This window comes from Carya illinoinensis, chromosome 12 (assembly GCF_018687715.1).
Source record: "Carya illinoinensis cultivar Pawnee chromosome 12, C.illinoinensisPawnee_v1, whole genome shotgun sequence".
Taxonomy (NCBI): domain Eukaryota; kingdom Viridiplantae; phylum Streptophyta; class Magnoliopsida; order Fagales; family Juglandaceae; genus Carya; species Carya illinoinensis.
Window position 1 is genome coordinate 20,737,199 of NC_056763.1, and position 23,143 is coordinate 20,760,341.

The following is a 23,143-nucleotide window of genomic DNA, read 5'->3' on the forward strand; positions in this document are numbered from 1 at the left end:
TTTAATAAAAAATAGTTTTATAATCTAATGAACTATATCAAATCACATAAATTATTAAATTTAAATTTATAAGATCATTTTGTAGCCGCAGCACCGCACCGATCGATTCTCAAATCGTCACAATGGATCTGGAATGATTCTTTCTACCCTTCCAGCCTGTTGTACGATTTTTTCACTTTAAAATTTTTTGTTTTTATTCATAAAGATGAAAGAATCTTTGAGAGGAAAATCCAAAAGAGGAAAAATGATCAAAATAAGCTTTTTTTAGATGTTTCTTGAGAAATAAGAATTGAGAATGAAAACATGTGGAATATAGATACTTTCTGTTCTAATTTTTTAAAAGATTATTGTATTTCCTCATAACTGAATAAAAGAACTAAATTAAAAATACAGCATTAGAGTCTACACATAGCTTTATCATTTGAGTAAAGAGAAATATTTTAATCATAAAGAAATATCATAAATTAAATTCACAAATTGATGTAATTTCGTATAATACGTTAGAGTTACTTTGTAATAAAAATAGTTTTATAATCTAACGTACTACATCAAGTTATGTAAATTATTTAGTTTGCATTTATAAAAAAATTTTATAGCTGCAGCACCTCACTGATCGAGGTTCAAATCGTCACAATGGATCGAGAATGACTCTCTCCCCTTCCAGCCTGTTGTACAATTTTTTGGCTTTAAAATTTTGAGTTTTCATTCAAAAAAATGAAAGAATCTTTGGGAGGGAAATCTATAATTGGAGAAATAATCAAAAGATGCATTTTTATTAAATGTTTCTTGGGAAGTAAGAATTGAGAAAGCAAGACCCAAGTCCTGTGGTATGATTGGCATTACCCCTAGCCTCCAAAATGGTGGTCTAGAGTTTGAAACTCCCCTCTCAAAATGTATCAAAAAAAATAAGAACTGAAAAAGAAAACATGTAAAATATATATAGTTTCTCATCTCATCTTTTAAAAGATCATTATTGTTTTTCCTTTGAACTAAATAAAAGAATTAAATTAAAAATACACGACAAGAGTCTAAACATAGTTTTGTCATTTAAGTGAAGAGAAATATTTTAATCATAAATAAATATCACAAAAGTAAGATCACAAATCAATATAATGTGTAAATTTACTTTATAATAAAAATATTTTTATAATCTAATATATTTTATCAAGTCATGTAAATTATTGAGTTTACATTTATAATATGTTTTTGTAGTTACATCACTCCTCAAATAAAAAGTAACAGTGCCTCTATAAAGCCATACCACCAGATCAGACAAACATTGTCATTCTTTTTGTTTTTGCTAAAGAACTAGGTACCAAGATGAGGAGATCATCGCAACAACAAAGAACGGCAAACAATCGTGTGAGGATAGAGCAAGATACGAATCCCCTTCTAACAGCTTCCAAACCTCTGTGGACTCCTGCTCAGCGTATCATACCCTCCCAAACAAGCTCCATCCAGTCAACTGGAAACGCCCCCCAAACTCCCCACAGAAACTAGCGGTGCACCTCGTCCGAAATCTCCTGAACAACCCACCATAACCACTCCAAAAGAACCTCCCTCCGGTGAACCCCAAGCACCTCCCAAATCCGGCCATGAACCTAGCACGCCACCACCCCTTGATTCCTCTGGAAATCCGGGTGCCAACGCATCTCCGAAACAAGCCTTTGTCATCGGTAAAATGTTATATATTGTATGTGCTTAATATACGAGCATTCCAAAAGACCAACATTGTTTCCTTATGTCTTGACTTTGAAATATTAAAAATAAGAACTTTGCTTGATTGCTGAGGACGTAAGGAAGCGGAAGGCTATCATGGAAGAAGCTAATTTTTCATTTCTGTTTTTCTCAGCAACTAAACAGATAGCAGTGAGCTACTTCGTGTTCTAATCATTAACGGATGTTGATGTCTGAAAAACAGTGACATGCATTGTGATTAATTAATTCTCCGTAGAACACGATGCATATGTTGTTAACTTGATTGTTGATTCATTTTTTGTGGAGATTTCAGGGGTATCGGGAGGTACAGCATCCGGCAAGACTGCAGTGTGTAACATGATAAGTGACCGTCTCCTCAAAAATTCTCAACCGCGGCTCTATACAGATTTTAGGGTTGTGGTAATCAGTCAGGTTCGCTTCTCTATTTTTGTGACAATTATTCACTTTATAGCATGATTTTAATGAAATAACAATAAATTTAGCTTCATGAATATTTCAAAAGATTACCTTGATGAATTAAAGGTCATGCATAATTTTTAATAAGTAATTTCATATATTAATTTCAAATTGCCTACCTTAGCTAGGCATGACCATAAAACCACTATTCACTCAAAGAAAAATTCTATTCTCAATTAAGCAGATATGGATGACATGTTTAGTAAAGTGATTATATAATATAATTTGATTTGGAAAGGAAATGTTAAATTTTGAATCTTACAAATCAAATGATCTTACCATTTAAGTAATGTGGATAATGTTCTCCACATACCAACTTGATAATAGAATAACTTTTCACTCAAAATACGTATAAGGCTAATTAATATTTGAATTCAAACCCAAGATTACTACGTTTGAATGTTAAGATGAGTTGAATTAAGTTATGAATAGAAGTATTTTGTGGGTCTCATTAAGATGGGTTTAATATTTTTAGGTTGAAATAAATTTAACTTTTTATATTAAAATGTATGAAATAGGTTGAGATAATTTTAATTTTTTTATGAGAAGTTGAAAAGTTATGGATCACATCAATTATTAGTTTGAGATAAGTTTAGTTCCAAACACAACCTTAATATAGATGTCAAACCAATCGGGAGTTTGACACCCTTGCTCGCGCGCCAAGCTCAACTTCTCCTCAGATTCATCTCCAATTAGCACCTTCCAGTTTACTATATTATATATATATATATATATTATTGAGACATATTAGGGTTTTAAAGACGAAATGGTAAACAAATCAAACAAAACGGATCATATTAGGGTTTTAAAGACAAAATGGTAAACAAATCAAACAAAACAGATCAAAATTTATATATATATATATATATATATATATATACTATCGACATAAATTGAGACAAAAACACACCTAAAAGCAGAATTTTGCAATATTTATTGTGACATTTATTAATGTTGTTAAAAATTTTCACTATAAATTATATGTGTTTATCTTTCCATTAATAATCCTTTAGGGTTTAGATAAAAAAGATCAACTTTAGGGAAACTTGATCCAAATAAACTGCAGGTTATGATCCTATAGTTCTTTATATATATGTTTATATAATTGATCAAGGTTTTACACGAACACACATATAACTCATGTATAACTATAAAAAGATTTTATAAAAGTATCGTAACCTAATGGAATAAGGGTTTTCACTTTCATTTTCTCGGGAATACAATGTTGTGGTTTGGAATTTGTTTGATAGAATAATATGATAATTTTCTTAATCTCATAAATTGTTTTGGTTATGATTTATGTACGTAGGACTCATTCTATCACGAACGCTCTTTAAGAGAAGAGGGACTGGAATATGCATCCAAGTTCAATTTCGATGATCCCGGTATATTTATGAAAAACTCTACTCATCATGCTTAGTTACTTCCTATGTAGTTTTGAGTATATTATAATATATAGCTATTGATTTACAAAATTTCCTTATTTTATTTAAAGAAATATATATAAATTTCATAAATGAAATTGTTTATGGTCTCCTCATTATGTATATGTAGATGCATTCGACATGGAAAAGCTCTTAGAGTGCATTAAAAAGCTCAAATCCGGTCAATCTGTTCAAGTGCCACATGAATACAATTTTAAGGAGCAGCGCTATGACAGTTATCTGCAGGTACTTCTAATTCCTGCTAGAAGTTAGTCATAGGGGAATAATTTGTACAACTCTGCCCACTCCCTTTAAAAAATAATGGATAAATTTGAAATTTCTGTGAAAAAAATCTTCTTTTTTTTTTTATAATGAGTCCTATACTTTTAAAAGGACTCTGCGAAACTTACGTACTCTTATCAAAGGAAACATTTATTTAATTTTGATTGTTTTATTTGCTCATACTTTGGTAGGTGGATCCATGCAATGTACTCATCTTGAAAGGGACATTGCTTTTGCAAAGTCAACATGTCCGCAGCTTGTTGGATATGAAGATTTTCATTGATACAGGTACACGTTTTTTTTTTTTTTTTAAGAAAATCTATTTAATACACCTTTGCTTTTTCCTCTTCCCAGGAAATCAGGAATAACAATTGGATAAAAAAACAAAAAAGGGTTTAATTCTTTGTTTATATATTTTTTATATATTTTATTATTTTCTTTTAACACATCCAACACACTGCTAATGTGAAAGTTTTCTACATCACTGATGTAAAAAAATGATAGATGTTTGATTTTTTAAATAGAGTACGTGGGACAACAATCTAAACTAACTGTATCTAGTTTCTCGAGTGAATCTGTGATTGAAAAGTCAGGACTTTTCTGTTCAAACAATTGTCATCCGAGCTTAGAATTTACTTCCTCTCATTCGCTACATGTGATCTGATTGTTCTTACATTTTTATGTAGATGCTGATGTTAGGCTTGCCGGAAGAATAAAGCGTGACACCTCTCCTGAGCTGGGTAGAAATGTTACCTCTGTGCTCGAGCAGGCAAGAATCATTTTTCCTGTGATCATAAAGGAAACCGGCCTATAACATAATTGTTCAAGAATTCATGCAGTGACTTTTATTTTCCTGCATTGGTAGAGAATTTTTCAGTTTTTTGTTCATGGTTGATACTATATATGATGTTTTTTGTGGGTTTGAGTTTTGATCTTGAAAGAGTTTCAATTATATATATATATTGATCTTGAGAATCCATGGAATCTGCAGTATTTGGACTTCGAGAAGCCTGCTTTTGATACTTATATCTTCCCATCAAGGAAGCATGCAGATTTCATCATACCCAATGGTGTGAAGAACCATCTTGCCATGGATGCAATCTTGCAGCAAGTCCAGGAAAAGATTGGTTATCATAACCTCTGCAACACATTTCCCAATGTAAATGTCATTGAACTTGCAGGCCAGGTATACTTTTTTTTTTTTATAAGTAAAAATATTATATGTATTTATATATATATATATCAATCAAGTACACTAGACATATATAAGAAAACATCTAGCCCATACTAAAGTGTTTCGAATGACTCAAAAGTCCATGAAAACTACCCAAAATACACAAAATCCAAATTGGAATGGAATACACCTCTCCAACACCAGCCCCTTGTTTCTCATACAACTAATTCAAATCCCTCTACAAGACCATCTTCACAATGCACTCCCTTTAGTCTTCCCTCGACTTGAACTATCTCTCTCAGTGTCATAGTTACTTTCTCATGAAAGACGCTTTAACTCTCTGCTTTTCTTGACACTTAATTTGGTTTCAAGCACATGGCTCGCCTCAATCATAGTGAATAGTTGGAGTTCACAATACTTATCATCTTCTTGTTCTTTCTGCCAAGTAATATTGTGTTCTGTTGGCCTAAGTCGATCAGTTACACTTGGAGTTCCTTGAAATCATTATAAACGACAAAAATTTTGGGCATGCTTGCATATTAATGCTAAAAATATCTTATCATTATACAGATGCTATGCTTGCATACTCTAATTCGTGACAAGCAAATAGGAAAGCATGAATTTATTTTTCACGCGGATCGTTTAGCTCGTCTGGTATGCACTCACTACCTTTTGTTTAATCCTAAGAACCTTTATTTTTTGTGAGTCTATTTTTGTGTCTAAAAAAAACCCTTGAACGACCATTTTATTTTTCAGGTGGTGGAACGAGGTCTTGCCTGCTTTCCTTCTGCACATTTTACAGAGAAGCAAGTAACTACTCCTCTAGGTGTGTGTATGGAAGAGAAGCACAAATTGTTAATAATTTTTTTTATTATGATTATTTAATTATGCTTGATGCTGCTATATCAAACCCTGCTGCTAACCTAACTTTGACATTATGCTCCAGGAGAACCATATAAGGGATGTAGTTTCTCAAAGAAATTATTTGGCGTATCCATTAATAGAATGTATACTACGTACAGTCAGTTTTGCACACACTCCACTGATGTAATTAGTCAAAATAGTTATTTTATATTAAAAAAACAGTGACGCAGTCAATCATATTAGTAGAGTACGTAAAAGTGACTGTATATAAAATTTTTTTTATCGATTAGTATAACCAAAGATGATCAAGTTTCTTACTTTTATGTCGTTTTTAGTTTCCTAAAGAGCAATAATTAGTAACAGTAATAATTAGTTCCCTAAATCATCTTTATTATATTTCAGTGGACAAGCCATGGAGAATGCATTGCGTGCATGCTGTGCAGAAGTTGACATAGGATTCATCTTCGGAACTAGACCTGAGGTGGTGTTACACATAATTGAATTGTTCGAGTATTTGTTTCTTTTCTTTTTTTTTGTTTTTGTTAAATTCATCGAGTTGAAAAGGAGTTGTCTCAATGTATTATGGTCTCTCCTTCCTCATCCATGTAGGTTGTTGGCACACTTCCAGAAGATATTTCAAAAAGGCATATCCTGCTCTTGGATCCTGTTCTTGCCTCAGGTGACCATTATTATCATTAAAATAATACTACATATATGCAACTTTTTTACCACTCTTCCGTACTGTTTAAAATAAGAGCATTATTATTATAAGATGAGTTAAGGTGAAAGTTGAATAAAATATTACTATAATATTATTTTTTTAATATTATTATTGTTTTAAAATTTAAAAACAAATGCTACTTTATGCGAGTTTAAAAAAATTATAATGATTAGATCAAATGAGCTTAAACAAGTTTTGTATCCAAACTAATGTATTCATTTGAATTTCTTTGCCTGCAGGTAAATCTGCCATCCGAGCAATTGAACTTCTGAAGAATGAGGGAAAGGAAGTCCACGAGTCTCAAATCATACTCCTCAACATCATCTGTGTGAGTGAGCTAGCTCAAGTGCTAGTTACTAATATTCATGCTTGAATGTGTATTTATATACAACATTTATTTCTTTTGCTACACTGATTGTAGGCTAAAGAAGGAATAGAAAAGGTATGCAAAAAATATCCAGAACTAAAAGTTGTGACTTCAGCTATTGATGTTGGAGTAAACGAACAAGGCAAGGTAATACCTGGAATTGGAGACTTTGGAGGCCGCTACTATGGGACTAATGACATCTAATTTCGATCATATTAGTAAGTTGTATAAATAAATTCAGAAATAAAAATTAAACTCCTACCTGGGAAGGCATGAGTTTCTACCATGTATCACTGCCACGCTGTCATATTAATTATAATAATAATTTATTTTCTTTTCTTTTCTTTTTCCTTCTGTTATATTAAGAATATGTATGTTGGCTTTGGTTGGCTTTAAGGTGGACAAAATAGTATTTTGCAAAGAAAAATTTAAAATTGTACTCATCATATCCTCACACCACATACCACATGATTGTTTTTTTTTTTTTTTTCTCTTACCAAATATGTAGTGTATAGATGATGAGTAGAAAAAGTCAATTAATTTAAGATTCTAAGAAGAATAAAATAAAATTAAAAAAATTATAAACAATAAGAAAAAGTGGTGTGTGGAGATTAGGGGTGATACCTGCATGGTGTGCGCGCGCTAAGTATAGTGGCATGGTGTCTGTGTCACCGATTATTGCTCAATTCCAACAAACCCGTAAAGAATGAATATAAATATTTGCAGAGGGTTCACTTTCTTTCTGATGCTTATTGATTTAAAAGACAGTTCTTTATGTTGACGGCAAGGGGATGGGGAACAAAACAAAAGCAGTGGAGCCAAGCCAAGAATTTGGAAGACTTCACTCACTTTATTCCCACCATCACAAATCAAACTCAAGAGGAAAAAACAACTTAACCTATACTTCACTTTACAGACAAAATGGCTCTCCTTTATCAAGCCCTAAAATATAAGCAAAATTCACCATAGCAACGTCCTCAATCACAAGAGTAAAGGGTTCTAAAGGGAAAAATATAACCATTTGGACGGGAAAAGCCCTCACATGAAGTAGCTGAGAGCCCTTCTTCTTCTAGAACCCCCTTCACCATAAAGTTCATTCCATTGTAAAAGCTCGGTCATGTTCACGGACTCGGATGAAACACTTGCACATACCTATACCCACATAAAAATAAAAATAAATCAAAAGACAATTGAAAATGTTAAAAAAATGAATAGGTTGCATCAGTGGATATTTTAGTTTCACTTTACCCGTTCATGAGCATATTTGAAGTCATTTACATTCAAAGGCCGTATATCTGCACTACTGCTCAAAGCCGGTGCCGGTCTACCTTCTGCAAGAGCAGCAGCATGCTCCTGAAAGTGTAGCAGATTTGATCATATTACTTCTATAAAAAGAGCAGCTGCATCTGCTGGTTATGAATCTAAGCAGCGGACAGCTACGTGTCAGTTCACCTCAAATTTGCAGTTTCTAACCCACATGTGGGTAGCCCAAGTGGTAAGAGCAAACTTGTGTGCATGAGCCCCATGTCACAGGTTTGATTCCCCCCTAGGATCAAACTGCGATTTAAGCGGGAGGCCATGGCGGCGGATCACTGTACTAGTCTCCCTGGGGGTCTAGGTTCCATGGGTGAGTCCTAAGGGCTCTGCCATGGAGTGGTTTCCCCAAAAAAAAAAAATGCAGTTTCCAAGTGTTTGTTCAAAGAAAAAAACTTGCAAGTCATATGCACTCGGTGATTCAAAACACAACCACAACCTCACCCTGCTACCATGAGGGGAGGACAAGACCACAACTTCAGCCCTGCCACTACGAGTGAAGGACATGATTTTTTGAGCTAAAGCTCACTAACCAAAAAAAGTTTACTCATAGAAAGGGTTAAGAACCAAAAAGGCATCAAAACATTACATTATTGGGCATTTAGCAGACAATTGTTAAACATCTAGTTTCACAGCCTGCGTAGAGATTTTGTATCTAAACAAAAGCGCTTGGAACTGTCATCTGGTGCAGTGTCTCGAATAGCTATGAGAATATCCATAAGCGAGATTACTTGGCAAAAATACACATTAATAGCCTAGATTGAAAAGGAAAGATTTGGTGCAGCCTGTCCCAAAAAACTAAAGATTACACTAACAAGGGGCAGTGATGACAATGCTTGAACAAGAAGAATAAACTGCTAAACTGCGCATTGATTGGATGGAAGAAGCAGACCTTTTTTTCCCTTTCCAATATCTCTTTAATTGGACGATGAGCAGCAGTTACACATAGGTTCTGCAGTATATATCGAGTAAGCATGATGAGAGTGATTCCACTTATACAATAATAATGAAGCTGTCAATAATCAATGACATTAGTAACAAATATCACCTTCAGGTCACTTCCAGAATATCCATCAGTCATATTTGCAATTGCATCAAAATCAACATCAGGAGCCAAGTCCTCTTTAGCCAGTATAACTTTTAGTATCTTCGCTCTATTTGGAGAGTCAGGCAAATTTACCATCAATCTGTCGAAGAACACACATAGAACATGATACACAGACATTGAGAACCACCAGAATAAATGTATTAATCAAGCAAATGGTTAGTGAAAGCAATGACCTCACACAAGATGTGTGCATGCATATATATGTAAGCACAGGAGCAAAGATTTTGTGTTTTACGTTGTATATGTTTGCACAAGACTTTTGAGCCTTGTTTGACATGATGTTTTACCTACGGGGAAGCCTTCGAATGACTGCCTCATCAAGGTCAAATGGCCTATTTGTAGCAGCAAGCACCAGAACCCGCTCTGTGTCTTTCGTTCGTAAGCCATCCCAATTCACCATAAATTCATTTTTCATCTTTCGCATGGCTTCATGCTCCCCTGGATTTTCCCTCCGGCCCAACATGCTGTCAACCTACAAGAAGACCAAGTGAAAAAGCATTGGCAATAATTAACAAACAAGAAGTCAACATGAATGAGTTAAAATGCTTACTTCATCAACAAATATAACACTAGGTGCAATTTTACTGGCAAGTGAGAAAACAGCTTTCACATACTTCTCACCCTCACCAAACCACTGCAATCAGAAGGACAAGAACATGAGTTACAAATTATGAAATGTAGTTATAACAATTGTCATAGTAGATGACAGAAGTTATCATTCTTAACCTTGGATGTGATGCTTGACATGGAAATATTGATGAAATTTGCACCGGCTTCAGTAGCCACAGCCTTCGCAAGCATTGTCTTACCTGTTCCAGGGGGACCAAATAGTAATATGCCCTTGCAAGGCTGTACACAAGATATACAGTTAGATTGTTACCCTAATTATTTATAACCATATAAGCTCAATAGAAGCATGAATTGTTACATATGGCAAATTTATGAAGGAAAAAGGGACCCAAGGCCATGGGTCAAGTAATAAAGTAAGAAAATCCAAATTTAAAGCTTGAAGGAGACCATCATATTCAAAACCTTCACACATATGCATGCAGATTCCATATATGATATCAGTTATATTTAAATATCTATATATATATATATATGTAGTAATTTACAGGATGTACTGAAAATTGTACAGCACACATATTCTTTCACAGAAAGCCAGAAACCCGTTACACACATTAGCAACCTTTCAATGTCATCTGAAGAGTAATGACAATACAGTAGGTTCAAAAATGAAAATAAAAGCAGAAATCAACTTTAAAATAAATTAAATATTCTATCTATTGGACTAAATGTCACCAAAAAAAAAAAAAAAAAGTGAATAAATGCTGTCCATGGAAACCCCCAGTAATGATTGAATCAACATTCAAGGAGCAAAGTGAAATATTTCCTTATATATATAAAAAGCCCAAACCTTTTGTCGTAGCAATTATAAATCTCAGTATGAGTGGGAAACCCCCTTGACATGTGACACTCATACCCATTTGATGGTTCTGATTTAACCTACACAAAACGGTAGGCTTCTGCCATTGCTCAGACAGAGATCGGTATGGGAAACTTATTTCCGATGGGAGAAAATGTGGAACGGTAGTGGTGAAGGTGCAAGATCTCAGATCTGAGATCCTTGTTGCTAGCCTGCCAGCGCCACCACCCCGCCAATCAACAGCCATCAGAGTCAGTTTAGTTCTGACAGTCTATGACCATCAGTTAGTTAAAGGGGTAATTGATACCCAACCCTAATCTCAAGATCCGAATCAGCATGTTGATTAATTCTAACTTGTCGATATTTTTTCAGCTCATCAATATCTATAAAAGAGTAAATCTACCCTAGATGGAGAGAATATGAAAAAACCTTGGTTAATTGGCCCTTGCAAAATAGTTCAGGCCTCTGCAAAGGAAGCATCACCAGCTCCTTCAATGTATCCTTCACGTTTTCAAGAGCCCCAATATCATCAAAAGTCACTCCAATGTCACTGGGTGGAATAACATCGGCTAGAAGCCTTTTCTCAAATTCATTTTCTGTTACAACATCCTGATTTCAGCTTAAACAGTCAGCATAAAGATTATTAACTAATAGGTGCAACAAACAAAACCAGTCAAAAGTATAGTCTACATGGGAATGAATTTTAAATACCTTAAGCGACTTCTTCAAGCTCTTCGATTCATTCTGGATAGCCTGCAAGATTCTAATCCCATACTGGAGGCTGCCAGAATTGCAACATGGCATTACAACTGTGTAATTCCAATCAAATCACTAATATTTCAGCCAACAATGAATGAAAATGATGGCAGCAAGCAACCTACAATTACCTCTCACTAGACAGTACAAGCCTAGCATCAGGATCGGCTTCAGGATTCTGCATTAGATGATGGCTTAAAGCCCATCCAACTACCTTCTCTGCACCTGCAATATATAACAAATAGAATAAAATAAATCTGGAAACTCATTATGTCTTGATATATAAAAATAGAGCATACTTTCATTTGTAAGCATTTGGTCCTTAATGCATAATGTCTCAAGTCCGTCACATTCCATCCCACTCCGACCAAGAACCTATACATAACGAACTGTAACCATAAGTATCATTTGGAAAACACTGTACTTTCAAATCATACAACAATGCACAAGGTTCAGTATCACATAAGACATGAAACACGCAGGCACCACACTCCCCCAATTTATTTATTACATATGCTAACACCCTAAACAAGGTTAATATTCTACTTTTTTGTATAGCCTAAAACTGTTAAGTAACTCCTTTTTTTATTTTTACTGTTAAGTAACTCCTTTTTTTATTTTTTTTGATAGTTCCTAAAAATGTTAAATAACTAGAGTATCAATCTAAGCATTTAAACATAAAGCAACAATAATGCTTAATTCTCTAAAATGTATATGCAGGGAAAAATTGCTCACAGAGCGGAGGTGATTCAGATTTCCTTTCATTTTTAGGGTTTCGGCATCTTGATCCAATTGGTGTTTCCATGATGCAAGAAGTGCCTCATCCTGCAATGATTTTTAGTCTTCCCCAAATTATTGAAAAGCAATGCCAAGTAACTGATCAAATAGGATTCACCATACAGACCTGTGGCATGTGAATGGCTACTTTATTGGGAAAAAGCTTCGTCAGAACTTTTGTCGACTTCGGGACTTCCTTACCCCTGTCATGCAGCCTTCCAAAACTATCCTGAGAAAATCAAAACACAGTAACATCACGCTGCTGAAAAATTCTTTCAGCTGCAACAAAACTTCATAATTTTCAGTCAGTAACCTGTACATAGCCCATAAAAATTAGTTTTTCTATGTGTTTGAGAGTGTGCAAAAACTCCGAACCCCATCCCACTTTCCACTACAACTCCACTCCAATTGGAGTCAGAACTTTAAAGTTCAGAATTTGGAATTAAAGAAATTTCGACAAACATCCAAAAAGCAGTGCCATATAAACCAAAGCATGGTAACCCTTTCTCCACACAAAAATGCGCATTCACAATAGGAAAATGATGCACAAATGCTTGCACAAATTTAAGGAAAGATAAGGAGCCATATTTTTTAGGAGGCATAAACGTTACTGGGAAAGCCAAGTCAAGAAGTGCAGTTTGATTGCTGCCAAATTTCGTGAAAAGCAGACCACCAGGATGTGACTGCAAGAAAGGAAAAAAGACATGGTAAGATTGTCAAATTGAACATGAGGAAACAAAAAGAAAGAACTTTAAATGCCATGTAGAAGTAAAAATTTTACTGCCTTCCCTAGTTCCAAGATTAGAATTCTACTTGACTACAATTGTATCTTTTTCTTTACATATCAAAGAAATATTTCAGCTTTTTTTTCCTTCTTCTATTTCTAGACTTTCCTGTACACCTCTTGTACTTAAATTGCACCTTTTGCACTTGTAATGAAGTTTCTTTTTTGGATGTGTAATATTGTAACGAATTCCTCATTACTTGTCAAAATAAAGATGCAGTAGAAGTGATGAATACGTCACCCAAACCTTTTTTCAACTCCCTCTGTCCCTCTCTCAGTTTCATAGGCCCCTCAGCCTGGGTAGGCAGCAGTCACCAGTTAACAGATGAAGGCAGTTACTTCCCCTAGGCGCTCCACCTAGTCTAGGGGAAGTAAACCCAAAACTACTGCTATAGTGTTAGCACCTACACTACTGTCTCCCCCAAGCCTTGATAAATGATGTGCGATGTGTTGTCAGCATTGCTATATTTAGACCTGAAACCTGATATTCATATCTTCTAAGTCCCTAATTTAATAATCCAAAAACTAGTTTTTGAGAAAGGGGGGCAAAAAGGAAAAACTCAAGTCTCACATGGTTAAAAAATTCTATCATATAAACACAATCACTACCTTCTCTTTGCGATTATCAGTATGAGTGTGCGAACTTATTACGACAACATTATCAGGAAGCTTTTCAACTTTGCTTTTAAATGTTGATAACGAGTCTCCATTTCCCACAATAGACTTCTCGGCATCTTTCATAAACAGAATGAAAGGTGAGCTTCTGCTCTCACTAGTCACAACCTGATTACATGACATTATGAAGTCATCAAGTTGCTAATGCAAAAAAATACGCCAAGACAGAACCCGAAAGACTGGTTAGAACAGGATAAAAACCAACCTCGAACAAAGTGTTAATAAGTAACTTGTCCAACTCTTCTACACCCGTGTTATCCAAACGAAGATCCGTAACTGAGAGAGAGAGAAAACATATAGCAAGAGAAAATGCTGAGAATAATAGTACAAACTGCAAGGTCTAAGCTTGCGAAGATGTATAACTTCAGTAGGATTTTACCATTGCAAAAGAATCCATGCCCTGACTCACAGTGACCTCCAAGATCAACCCCATCTTGTATGGCTCTGTCAAACCTCACACCTACTTTTGACAAAGGATTCTCCTCAAAAACCAATGCCACCTTCCCACGGCTTCCACTAGGTGGACCCCTGCACAATGAACTAACAAGGCATATTTTAGGTGAGGAAAACCACAAAAACACATCTTGTAGCAATATAAAAATGATAAAATGTAATATCAGTTGAGAGAAAGAACAGACAGAGAGAAACTAAGGAAGAAATTCTTGAGATATAAAGCTCAAGTTCAATTGAAAATCAAACGTATCAAAAGGGCAAGCAGCCTTCCTTGAGACCAGAAAATCAACTTAACCCATGTAAACTATTGACAACAATGTTACCGTGAAGGAGATGCTGCTGTATATAAGCCACCCAAAGTTGAAGCACTAAATTTTACCCTATCACCTGCATGGTTCATATTCAGAAAAATGATGCAAGGGAAACAAAAGCAAATCCAAAACAACTAAAAGGTGGGTGAAAAAGGAATCTGTGTGTATAATTAAAATGGCCTACCAATTTTAAACAATAAATTCTTAGATGTCGCAGAGGAAGAGGGAACGGTTTCAGACTCCATCTTAGGTTGAGATTCCAAGCCATATGAAGAAGGTGCATTTAAAGAGCTGGGTGGATCCACTTCAACTGCCAATGGGCCAGTGTTCCTAGCCAATTCCATCGTTAAAGGACTTTGTTTGGGGCAATTGCAGGACTTTTCTGCATTATATCCATCCTTCAGCAGCTCTGCTTCCTTTGATGATAAACCCTATGACACGTTAATTATAAATATTCCAATTAATTAGCCTCGTCATCTATTATAAGTAAAAGTAGAGATCACATCGAAGTGATGGATATAATGAAAATTAAAAACAGATAAAATTGCACCGACTCAATGGACCATAGTGAGAAGTAGACATTGGAGCCAATCAAAACAGTAAGTGAGAAAAGAGAAGAGCATAGCTCCAAAATAAGAGTCAAAAAGATGCTAGGTGTGGCTGAGATTTTAATATTGCGGTTGAGAGGGTAAGTTTATCTTACACCCAAAAAAGAATGGCTATCAAATATGAGCAATTTAGCCCCAAAGTAGTTAGCAAGTGCCTTTGCCAACATCTCCTGATATATCTCTGACCCTACAAAAAAATTTAAAGACAAATTCCAGTTCAATATTTTGTAAGGTAAGTCGATATCGCCTCAAAACATATCTAAATGTCAAATTAGCATAAAATGCCCACACACCTGCAGGACCAGAAAGCAATATTCGTGGGTTCACAGTAGTAAGCTCTGAGGTGTACTTTGCATGTTCTTTATGCTTCAAGTGTATAAACGAAGCTGCAATCAGCACATTTTTTGTGTTCTCACTGCAAGAGAGGGAAAAAAGGGAAACCACAAGTTACCACTGCATGATTCAAGATCCAGAACATCCAACATATCGTCCACCAGTCAACAAATGAACATCTAAAGCTACCAACTCTATATAATCTACGCTAGACAACTACAACACACCCAGCTGATAATAATTTGATCTGCTGATTGCCAAGGCCAAATGATACTATTTGAGTGGTAAAACTATACAGAGCCATAAACTAAATGGTACGAGATGGTTAAAATTTTCATCAATCCTTAAAAGACTTGTATAAAACTAAGTTATCATTCATCATGTCTCACAGATTGCTTGCCACCGCAACTTGTCTCCCCAAAACTGATAGCACTTGCGTGCTATCATTTTTATGTGCAAAAATGGCTTACTAACTCACAGCAAATGCAAATGCATACACCACTATGTCACTCCATAAGTTCCACTGATCAAAGTGCTATGTTCTAATGCTCTGACACCTGATTATGGTGCATGTCCTAAAGCTTAATCTTATCACATTATTTTTATATCTCTTATTAAAAAATAATAATAAAATAAAAGTTTACTTCAGATGTTAAAGTAAAGCCATCATTTTCAATTCAATCCTAGGATATTAGGTATCAATAAATCAATGTAAAACAGTTGTGTTACCTAATCCATTCAATTATAAGCCAATGAAATTGTTTTTTTTTTAAGTGTAAGCCAATGAAATTGTTTCATATTTTCCTTTTTGATAAGTAAAAATATTATATATATATATATCAATAGGAGTAACCAAGTACACTGGACGGATACAAGAAAACACCTAGCCCATACTAGAGTGCCCCTAATCACCCAAAAGCCCGTGGAAACTACCCTAACTACACCAAACCCGAATCGGAATGGAACACACCTCCCCAACCCCAACCCCTTGTTTCCCATACAACTAATTCAAATCCCTCTACAAGACCGTCTTCACAATGCCCTCCCTTTAGTCTTCCCTCAACTTGAACTACCTCCCTTAGTGTCATAGTTAATTGCCCATGAAAGACGTTTTAACTCCCTGCTTTTCTTGAAATTTGATTTGGTTTCAAGCGCATGGCTCGCTTCAATCATAGTGAATAGAGCTTTAATTTGGTCTTCATATGCATCATTTGAAATTCTCGCGATTTGCTTAAACCCATTAACTTTATTAAGAACCCAATCTGATGGTGAACCCACTATATCATTTGACGGAGGAAGAGAAACTAGAAGAGCAACATTATCTCTAGACACACTAATCCCAAGTCTCTTCGACAGCTAAACAGTTGCTATCCATTGTTTCTGTCACCATAAAAGGTTCCTCCCCTCCATCGATGATGGCATTGCTGAAATTTGCTTCACGAATAGAACATGTAGGGGAAGCACTACCTTCTGTTACCCCATTTGTATCTTCAAGAGGCTCGACTGTTTCTTCCAAAGTACCAACCCCATTTGCAACTGTGGGCCTACTACTCCTTTAGGAGGCATGCACGACACATTGTCAACGTCCTGAGTGACACTAGCATGGGAAAAGATGCCCGCATCCAACGACCATGTCTATGCCGGTGTTGAAACACCCTTTACCGACTCACTTGAGGCCTTCAAACCCGTAGAATCTACCCCCCTCTCCCTCATCCTTTTTCGACCCACCACCGAAACCCACTACTAGGTCCAGCCCCTTATCCACTTTAAACATCAAATCTCTCACATATTCCATAACTCCCCGTCAATTGAGCTTTGACGTCCCACAAGACCCCTTCAACTTCTCCCAATGTCACCTGATGGCATTTGTCTCCAACAAACGCCTTACCATTTCCTTCTACCTTGGAGCTGATCTGGACTAGACAACCCACTTGTGAACTCAACATCGCAGCATACAAAGCACCTTTGACTAAGGAACACCTTCCCATTGTCTTTCCATCAACAAACTCCCCTTTGTTGTTTGCATGCTTCAGAATAGTGGCTTTCTACCCAATAACGCTTCGAATGGACTGAAGAAAGCCTTTCCATCTAATGCCATTAGCTCCTTCCGGAATCACCAACAATCCTTTCCTCCTATCATTTTGGAAATCTGAGAGTTGCAAAAAGCTACCCCTTGCGTTAGACTAATGTTGAATAATGAGAACTCCATTAACCATTCTTAGCTCTCTAAAGAATCCTTTATGACATTTAAGTTCTAAACAATCCTCTTATTCCCTTCGCCACCCACGAAACTGCCGTCCCACCTAGACGCATGAACTTAGCCAACCATTTGCTACATTCAGAGATACGAAATCTATTTCCTCCTCCTTTCATAAAAATGAAATTTTTTTATTCCACCTTCAACCACCTCTCACCTTCCACGTCAAGTGAATCCCTATCGCACCTCGTCATCATCAAATCCCCACTGAACTTAATACAGATTCTAATCCAACTCCTTCCTTAAAGGAAGTGCCACTATCCGAGGACCCCTGAGTTTGGTCAAAAGGGTTCAGCCCCAGGACTTCTCACAGATCCACGGTAAAGGAAGTCCCTTACGTCAAATGTAACCGAGTGTTCCAAACCACAGAAGAACAGCAGAGGAACCAAGAAGGGCCAACTACGATTTCTGTGGTTGGGTGACCGTGGAAGCTTTCTGTGGCTGCTGATAGGCGTTCTGACCTCTCTTAAAGTGGTCGACGTTGGATTGTGACTTCCTATGTGGTCGAGAATAGAAAAGAACTTGCCGCCGGATGAAGCCCAACAGTCTCGCCAAAGGCCAGCGACTCTATCTGTGAACTGCAAGGCCAACGGCACACTCTGACAGTCAACCAAGAGAATCCCTTTCAAACTTTCACGCCGCCGAAGGGAGGACCATCGCCGGACAACCCTCAAAGGAGTTGCCGGGGCCCGTCGACCTTGTCTGCGCCGGTGGTGCGATGTCACTTGCCGGCGAACGTGGAGGGGAGACGGCAAGCTAGGGTTCTCTCTCTCTCCAAAGGAATCTTGAGGGCTGGCGAGTGACATAAGAATTCTTGAACTCAACAATTTGATAACCAAAGGACAGATTACAAGTCAAAAAAGAAGTCGTTTGACCCAACAGAAATAAATTTCCCAAATAGGGGGCTTCTTCGAAAAGTTTAATACACTCAGAATATCTAGGTTTCACTTCATTTATTTCACAGCATTTGAAGCATAGTACACCGAAAAAGTAACATAGGAATGCTCTGACAGAAAAATAAAGTCATCACTACCAATATATATACATATATATAAGGAAAGAAGTAAAACAATCCACAATATAAAGCATATTGTTTTTTTTTATAAGTAAAAATTTATTAATATCAATAGGTGTAGCCAAGTACACTGGATGTGTGCAAGAGAGAACACCTAGCTAGGGTGCACAAATAGATATAAGGAGATCATGAACATTAAGCCCATCTAGGAAAATGATCCTAACAAAGCCCAAAAGGGAGAAATTAGAAACCTATTCAATCTAGACCAAGCTCAAAGACGCAGCTACCCCGAGCTAATACAAGAGAAACCACCACCAATACACCAAGGCATGTCCAACCAATCTAGTTTTTGCCCATAAACTGCGATAAAGGCCCACTCAAAGATGTTGATTGTTTTTACAAGCCAATGTAAATTCCCCAACACACTCCTCAATACTTGTAAACTCAGAACAATCCTACTAGAAATATCTCTTAGTCCCCGGACATTCCAAGTTAGAATCTTGGGTTTCATAATACAATTGCTTCTACCCTCTAGTTCTCCCTCAACTAGGACCTACTTTAGTCCCCGGACATTCCAAGTATATTGTTATAATTGAATCGTCAAAACCTGAAGTTGGAAAGTTCTAAGAGAAGAGATCCAATGAATCACCAGGGTATGATACTTGTAAACAGCAATGAAGATAGGATATCATGAAAGAATTGCACCTTAAATAGTAAGGAAATTTGTCAAATGAAACATCTATGTGTCTGCCATCGACAATGCCCGCACGAACGTCTTCTCGAAACACCGCACACCTCAAAGACATACCCGATGTTGATGCTGGCTGTGAATCCCTCATCCACTCGTTTCTTTCCTCCAAAACCTGTTTACAAATATTTTTGCTCAATTTCAGTGTACAACTAGTTGATTGAGCTAACATCCTGAACAAAGGCCATATCAAATCATTCACCCCATAGAGTTTTACATTGCCTGCCTCCGTGCCAAAGTCCGGGTTGCAATCGTGAAGAGAGTTCTTGTTGATTGTTCCAACTTCTGCAGCTTTATCAATCTCAGTGTTTGGGGCCGAGTTGCATTCCAGATCAAGTTCAGCTTCCGTGCCATCATGAACAAGAGAATGAGTAGGCACCTCAGGGCCCGGGTGGATTTTGCTGGTGGTCTGAGTTGGAGACTTCCAACGTGATAGACCTTGTCTCATGCTAGAAAGAGAGGCCAGTATGGAAGCTCCAGCCACAGCTGAGGCATCCCCTGCTCTCCTCTCCAGGTGCAGAAGCTTTCCAAGACCACTTTGAACCTCTGCACCTTTGACTGCAACCTCATTCATCAGATTCTGAAATACCTATTTGATAAAGATCAAGGAACACATAAACACAGAGATATGAATGCATATACAGCTCAACAAAGATAGGAAAAGTGGGGGAGGGAGCAACAAAGAACTAAGTGAAAGAAACACCAAAAGACTGAAAAGAAGGATACATAAGCATGGTTTGCACCAAACACCAACTCATCGCCTGAGTTCAGCACACAGCTGCCTCCATTCCTCTTCACATTTGTCCCATTTACTTGCACCGTTCCCTTGCTCCCAAGAATATCTAGCACAGCTAGGTCATTGCCATCACGCTGAGCATGTCCAGAAATAATTAGTCATATTGCATGTACATGTTTCTAAGGATTTCGTCTCCATAAACACAGAAAACCAAGTACACCCTAGCACAACCACAGCCAGCTAAGTCACCAGCACCTGAATGTGCTTGCTTGTGAGTAACACATGCCTGATTCCACATCAACCCCAGCAATTATTTTCCCAATTAATCAAATTCAAGCCCAAGATATACCTGCGTGTGCTTGATTCCGCACAGATTCCCGCTAACACTCTGATCCTTCAAAGTAAAATGGCAGCTTTTATTCGAACCAATCACGAAGTTTTCAGCGCAAATGTGAACAGTTTGATTCTGCAGCATATAAAATAAACAAAATTACCCCACGGAAAAGGTAAACCCAGTTTCCAAGTCAATTCAAACCCGAAGTGGGTGTGTGCCCCCGCGCGCGCGCGCGCGTGCGCGGCTTTAACTGATCCTTGAGCCCAAAATATATATTATGTTGCTGCATATCGCAGCTAACCAAAAGAAGTGCTTTACTTGAACCTTTGCGAACTATTTCAGCTAGACAACATCGTCAGTGAAGCACCCAAAACCAAAAGAAAAAAAAAATGAAAAAAACCTGTGCAGACTGTGATAGAAGCCTGCACCACGGCACCGGGGTCTCGAAGGTCGTCGCCGGGTTGTTCCGCTTCTGATAAACGCTCCATGAAGAGAACGAACTCCTCGGATTATCCACAATCACAGCCGGCGAAGCCCCTTCAAGACACAAAAAGAAAACTCAGAAATTACAAAAATCTTATATTTATTTTTTTTTATAAGTACAAAAATCTTATATTTATAAAATTTGACAAATCGAAACGCACAAAGAAAGACAAAAGCTTCAAAGACAGCAGGAAAGAAAAGCGTACCCTCGGCGATCGGCGACACCACCGGGGCTGCCTCGCCCTTCCCAGGGCTCACGACGTCTCCGGTGATCGGAGCATTTTCCGATGTCGCAGGCGCACAAGATTCCTTGGAATTTTCAGCCGCCGTTGTAGTGGGTTTCTCCAAGGCACCGCCATTATCGGCCTGAAATCAAACAAATCGATTGCTCAAGAAGCCTAATGTTTGACGCTTCCAAAGATTGTAAAGATGGAAAAAGAAAAAAAGAAAACTAAAGACTTCAATTCGGTTAGGATTTTTGTTCGGTGTGACGGGAAAGGACACCTTTTGACGCTTGGGTGAGGGAGATTTATCTTCAGAGGAAGATGATCTTTTGCTATTGTTGTTCCCGGAGAGAGATCCACTCCGCCTCGTTGAAACCATGGCTCTCTCTCCCTTCTGGCACTAATTTTTTTTTCCTCTTTTTGCCTCTATTTGAACGCTATAATGCAAGAAACGGAGAGAGAGAGAGAGAGAGAGAGAGAGAGAGAGACTATACAATTCAGAGAGTTTCTCTTTCAGTAATTTTAACGACGTCATATAATTAAGATAATAAAAAAATTAAAGTAAAAAAATGAAAAAATAATTTTTATTTTTATATTTTAATCATCGCTGCATTAAATAAACAATATACAATACTTGGGATGTACATATTAATTATATTAAAAGAATTCAAGCAACACTTATGATAATATGAATACAATTTATTTTATTCTTTAAAATATTATCATAATATATTTAAGTTACTACTATAAAAACAAATATAAAATTTAAGTTATTACTATAATTTCATATATTTCTTTTTATTGACACATTAGGTCTCATTTGATTACACAAATACAAATGAGATAAAAAAATGAAAATTAAATAAAATATTATTTTTATTTTAGTATTTGAAAATTTTGAATTATTTATTATATTTTATATAGAAATTTAAGAAAGTTGTAATAATTATATGAAATGAAATAGTTAACCATATGTCTGAGAACAAAATTTTGACTAATCTCCAAAACGCAGATGGTGGAGATAAATATACCAGCCCAGGCTAAGACGCACCAAGCTCAATCCATGATAAATGTGCCATTAGAAATCTAGATGAATAAAAGAAAAGGCAAAAGTTGAGAAAGGTAAGTAACAAGGGTAGGAAGTGACATAAAACTGATTTTTTCATCTTCTTTTTTTTTTTTTTTCTCTAAGCAAGCTTGCATATAATAAAAGAGTGTTACAAAAGTCTAAGGAGTGTCTTTCCCAGTATCAATATACAAAATACAAGAAGAGATAGTATCTAATGGAATGTTACCAAACAAAGAGTTTGTAGCGATCCATTGCGCGATTGAATGCGCAAATCGATTTTGGTATCGATCTATCTTGTTAAAACTTCAGCCATTGTGAGATTTTAACGAGTTTGCAATGTCGTCTGAGATTGGAAAAATTTTCCAAATCACTTCCTCTTTATAAATGGAAGAAATGACCAATTGAGAATCTTCAACAAGATAGATGAAATGATAGTTGAGATACTACGCCATTTTGAAAGCTAATTTTGCTACAAGAGCCTCCGCAATCACCAGAGTAGTAGTGGGATTTTCCTTAGTCTAAATTTCAATGACTTCACCTTTTGAGTTTCTGCTCACCGCTGAGGCCAAAGAAAATGAGTTTTTTGATTTGTAAGAGGTTTTTGCCAGCCTTTTTCTACTTTGGAGTTTGTCTTTTCTTCTCAAGCATGTAGATTTTCTTGATAAGAGAGATTCAGTTATTGTGAGATTTTATTAAGAGAGAGTTCATTTGGATTGTGGACTTGA

At 36.5% G+C, this 23,143-nt stretch overlaps 2 protein-coding genes across 4 annotated transcripts; one reads left to right on the top strand and one right to left on the bottom strand.

The window, feature by feature from the left end:
- Positions 1–1,272: 1,272 nt before the first annotated feature.
- LOC122289192 (uridine kinase-like protein 2, chloroplastic) lies at positions 1,273–7,357 on the top strand. The gene is made up of 14 exons (XM_043096161.1): positions 1,273–1,676; positions 2,012–2,130; positions 3,485–3,560; positions 3,730–3,845; positions 4,073–4,169; positions 4,568–4,650; positions 4,873–5,067; positions 5,626–5,709; positions 5,812–5,881; positions 6,002–6,062; positions 6,322–6,400; positions 6,529–6,598; positions 6,880–6,968; positions 7,062–7,357. The coding sequence occupies exons 2-14, from the start codon at positions 2,056–2,058 to the stop codon at positions 7,209–7,211; spliced, it is 1,245 nt and encodes a 414-aa protein (XP_042952095.1). The 5' UTR covers positions 1,273–1,676; positions 2,012–2,055; the 3' UTR covers positions 7,212–7,357.
- Positions 7,358–7,714: 357 nt separating this feature from the next.
- Positions 7,715–21,823, bottom strand: LOC122289191. Of its 3 annotated transcripts, none has more exons than XM_043096158.1 (28): positions 21,630–21,823; positions 21,332–21,491; positions 21,043–21,179; positions 20,658–20,774; positions 20,299–20,442; positions 19,775–20,161; positions 19,530–19,687; positions 15,513–15,634; positions 15,315–15,406; positions 14,796–15,042; positions 14,624–14,687; positions 14,227–14,387; positions 14,053–14,123; positions 13,782–13,955; positions 13,000–13,071; positions 12,516–12,617; positions 12,347–12,436; positions 11,911–11,986; positions 11,743–11,836; positions 11,567–11,636; positions 11,285–11,464; positions 10,156–10,278; positions 9,980–10,063; positions 9,717–9,901; positions 9,370–9,508; positions 9,214–9,273; positions 8,256–8,360; positions 7,715–8,159 (listed from the first exon to the last, which is right to left on the bottom strand). In XM_043096158.1, the coding sequence occupies exons 1-28, from the start codon at positions 21,726–21,728 to the stop codon at positions 8,046–8,048; spliced, it is 3,627 nt and encodes a 1,208-aa protein (XP_042952092.1). In that variant the 5' UTR covers positions 21,729–21,823; the 3' UTR covers positions 7,715–8,045. The 3 variants fall into 3 exon arrangements, with proteins under 3 accessions (XP_042952092.1, XP_042952094.1, XP_042952091.1); XM_043096160.1 differs by having other exon boundaries at positions 19,790–20,161; positions 21,630–21,822; XM_043096157.1 differs by having other exon boundaries at positions 14,227–14,375; positions 19,530–20,161.
- Between the last annotated feature and the right edge of the window lie 1,320 nt (positions 21,824–23,143).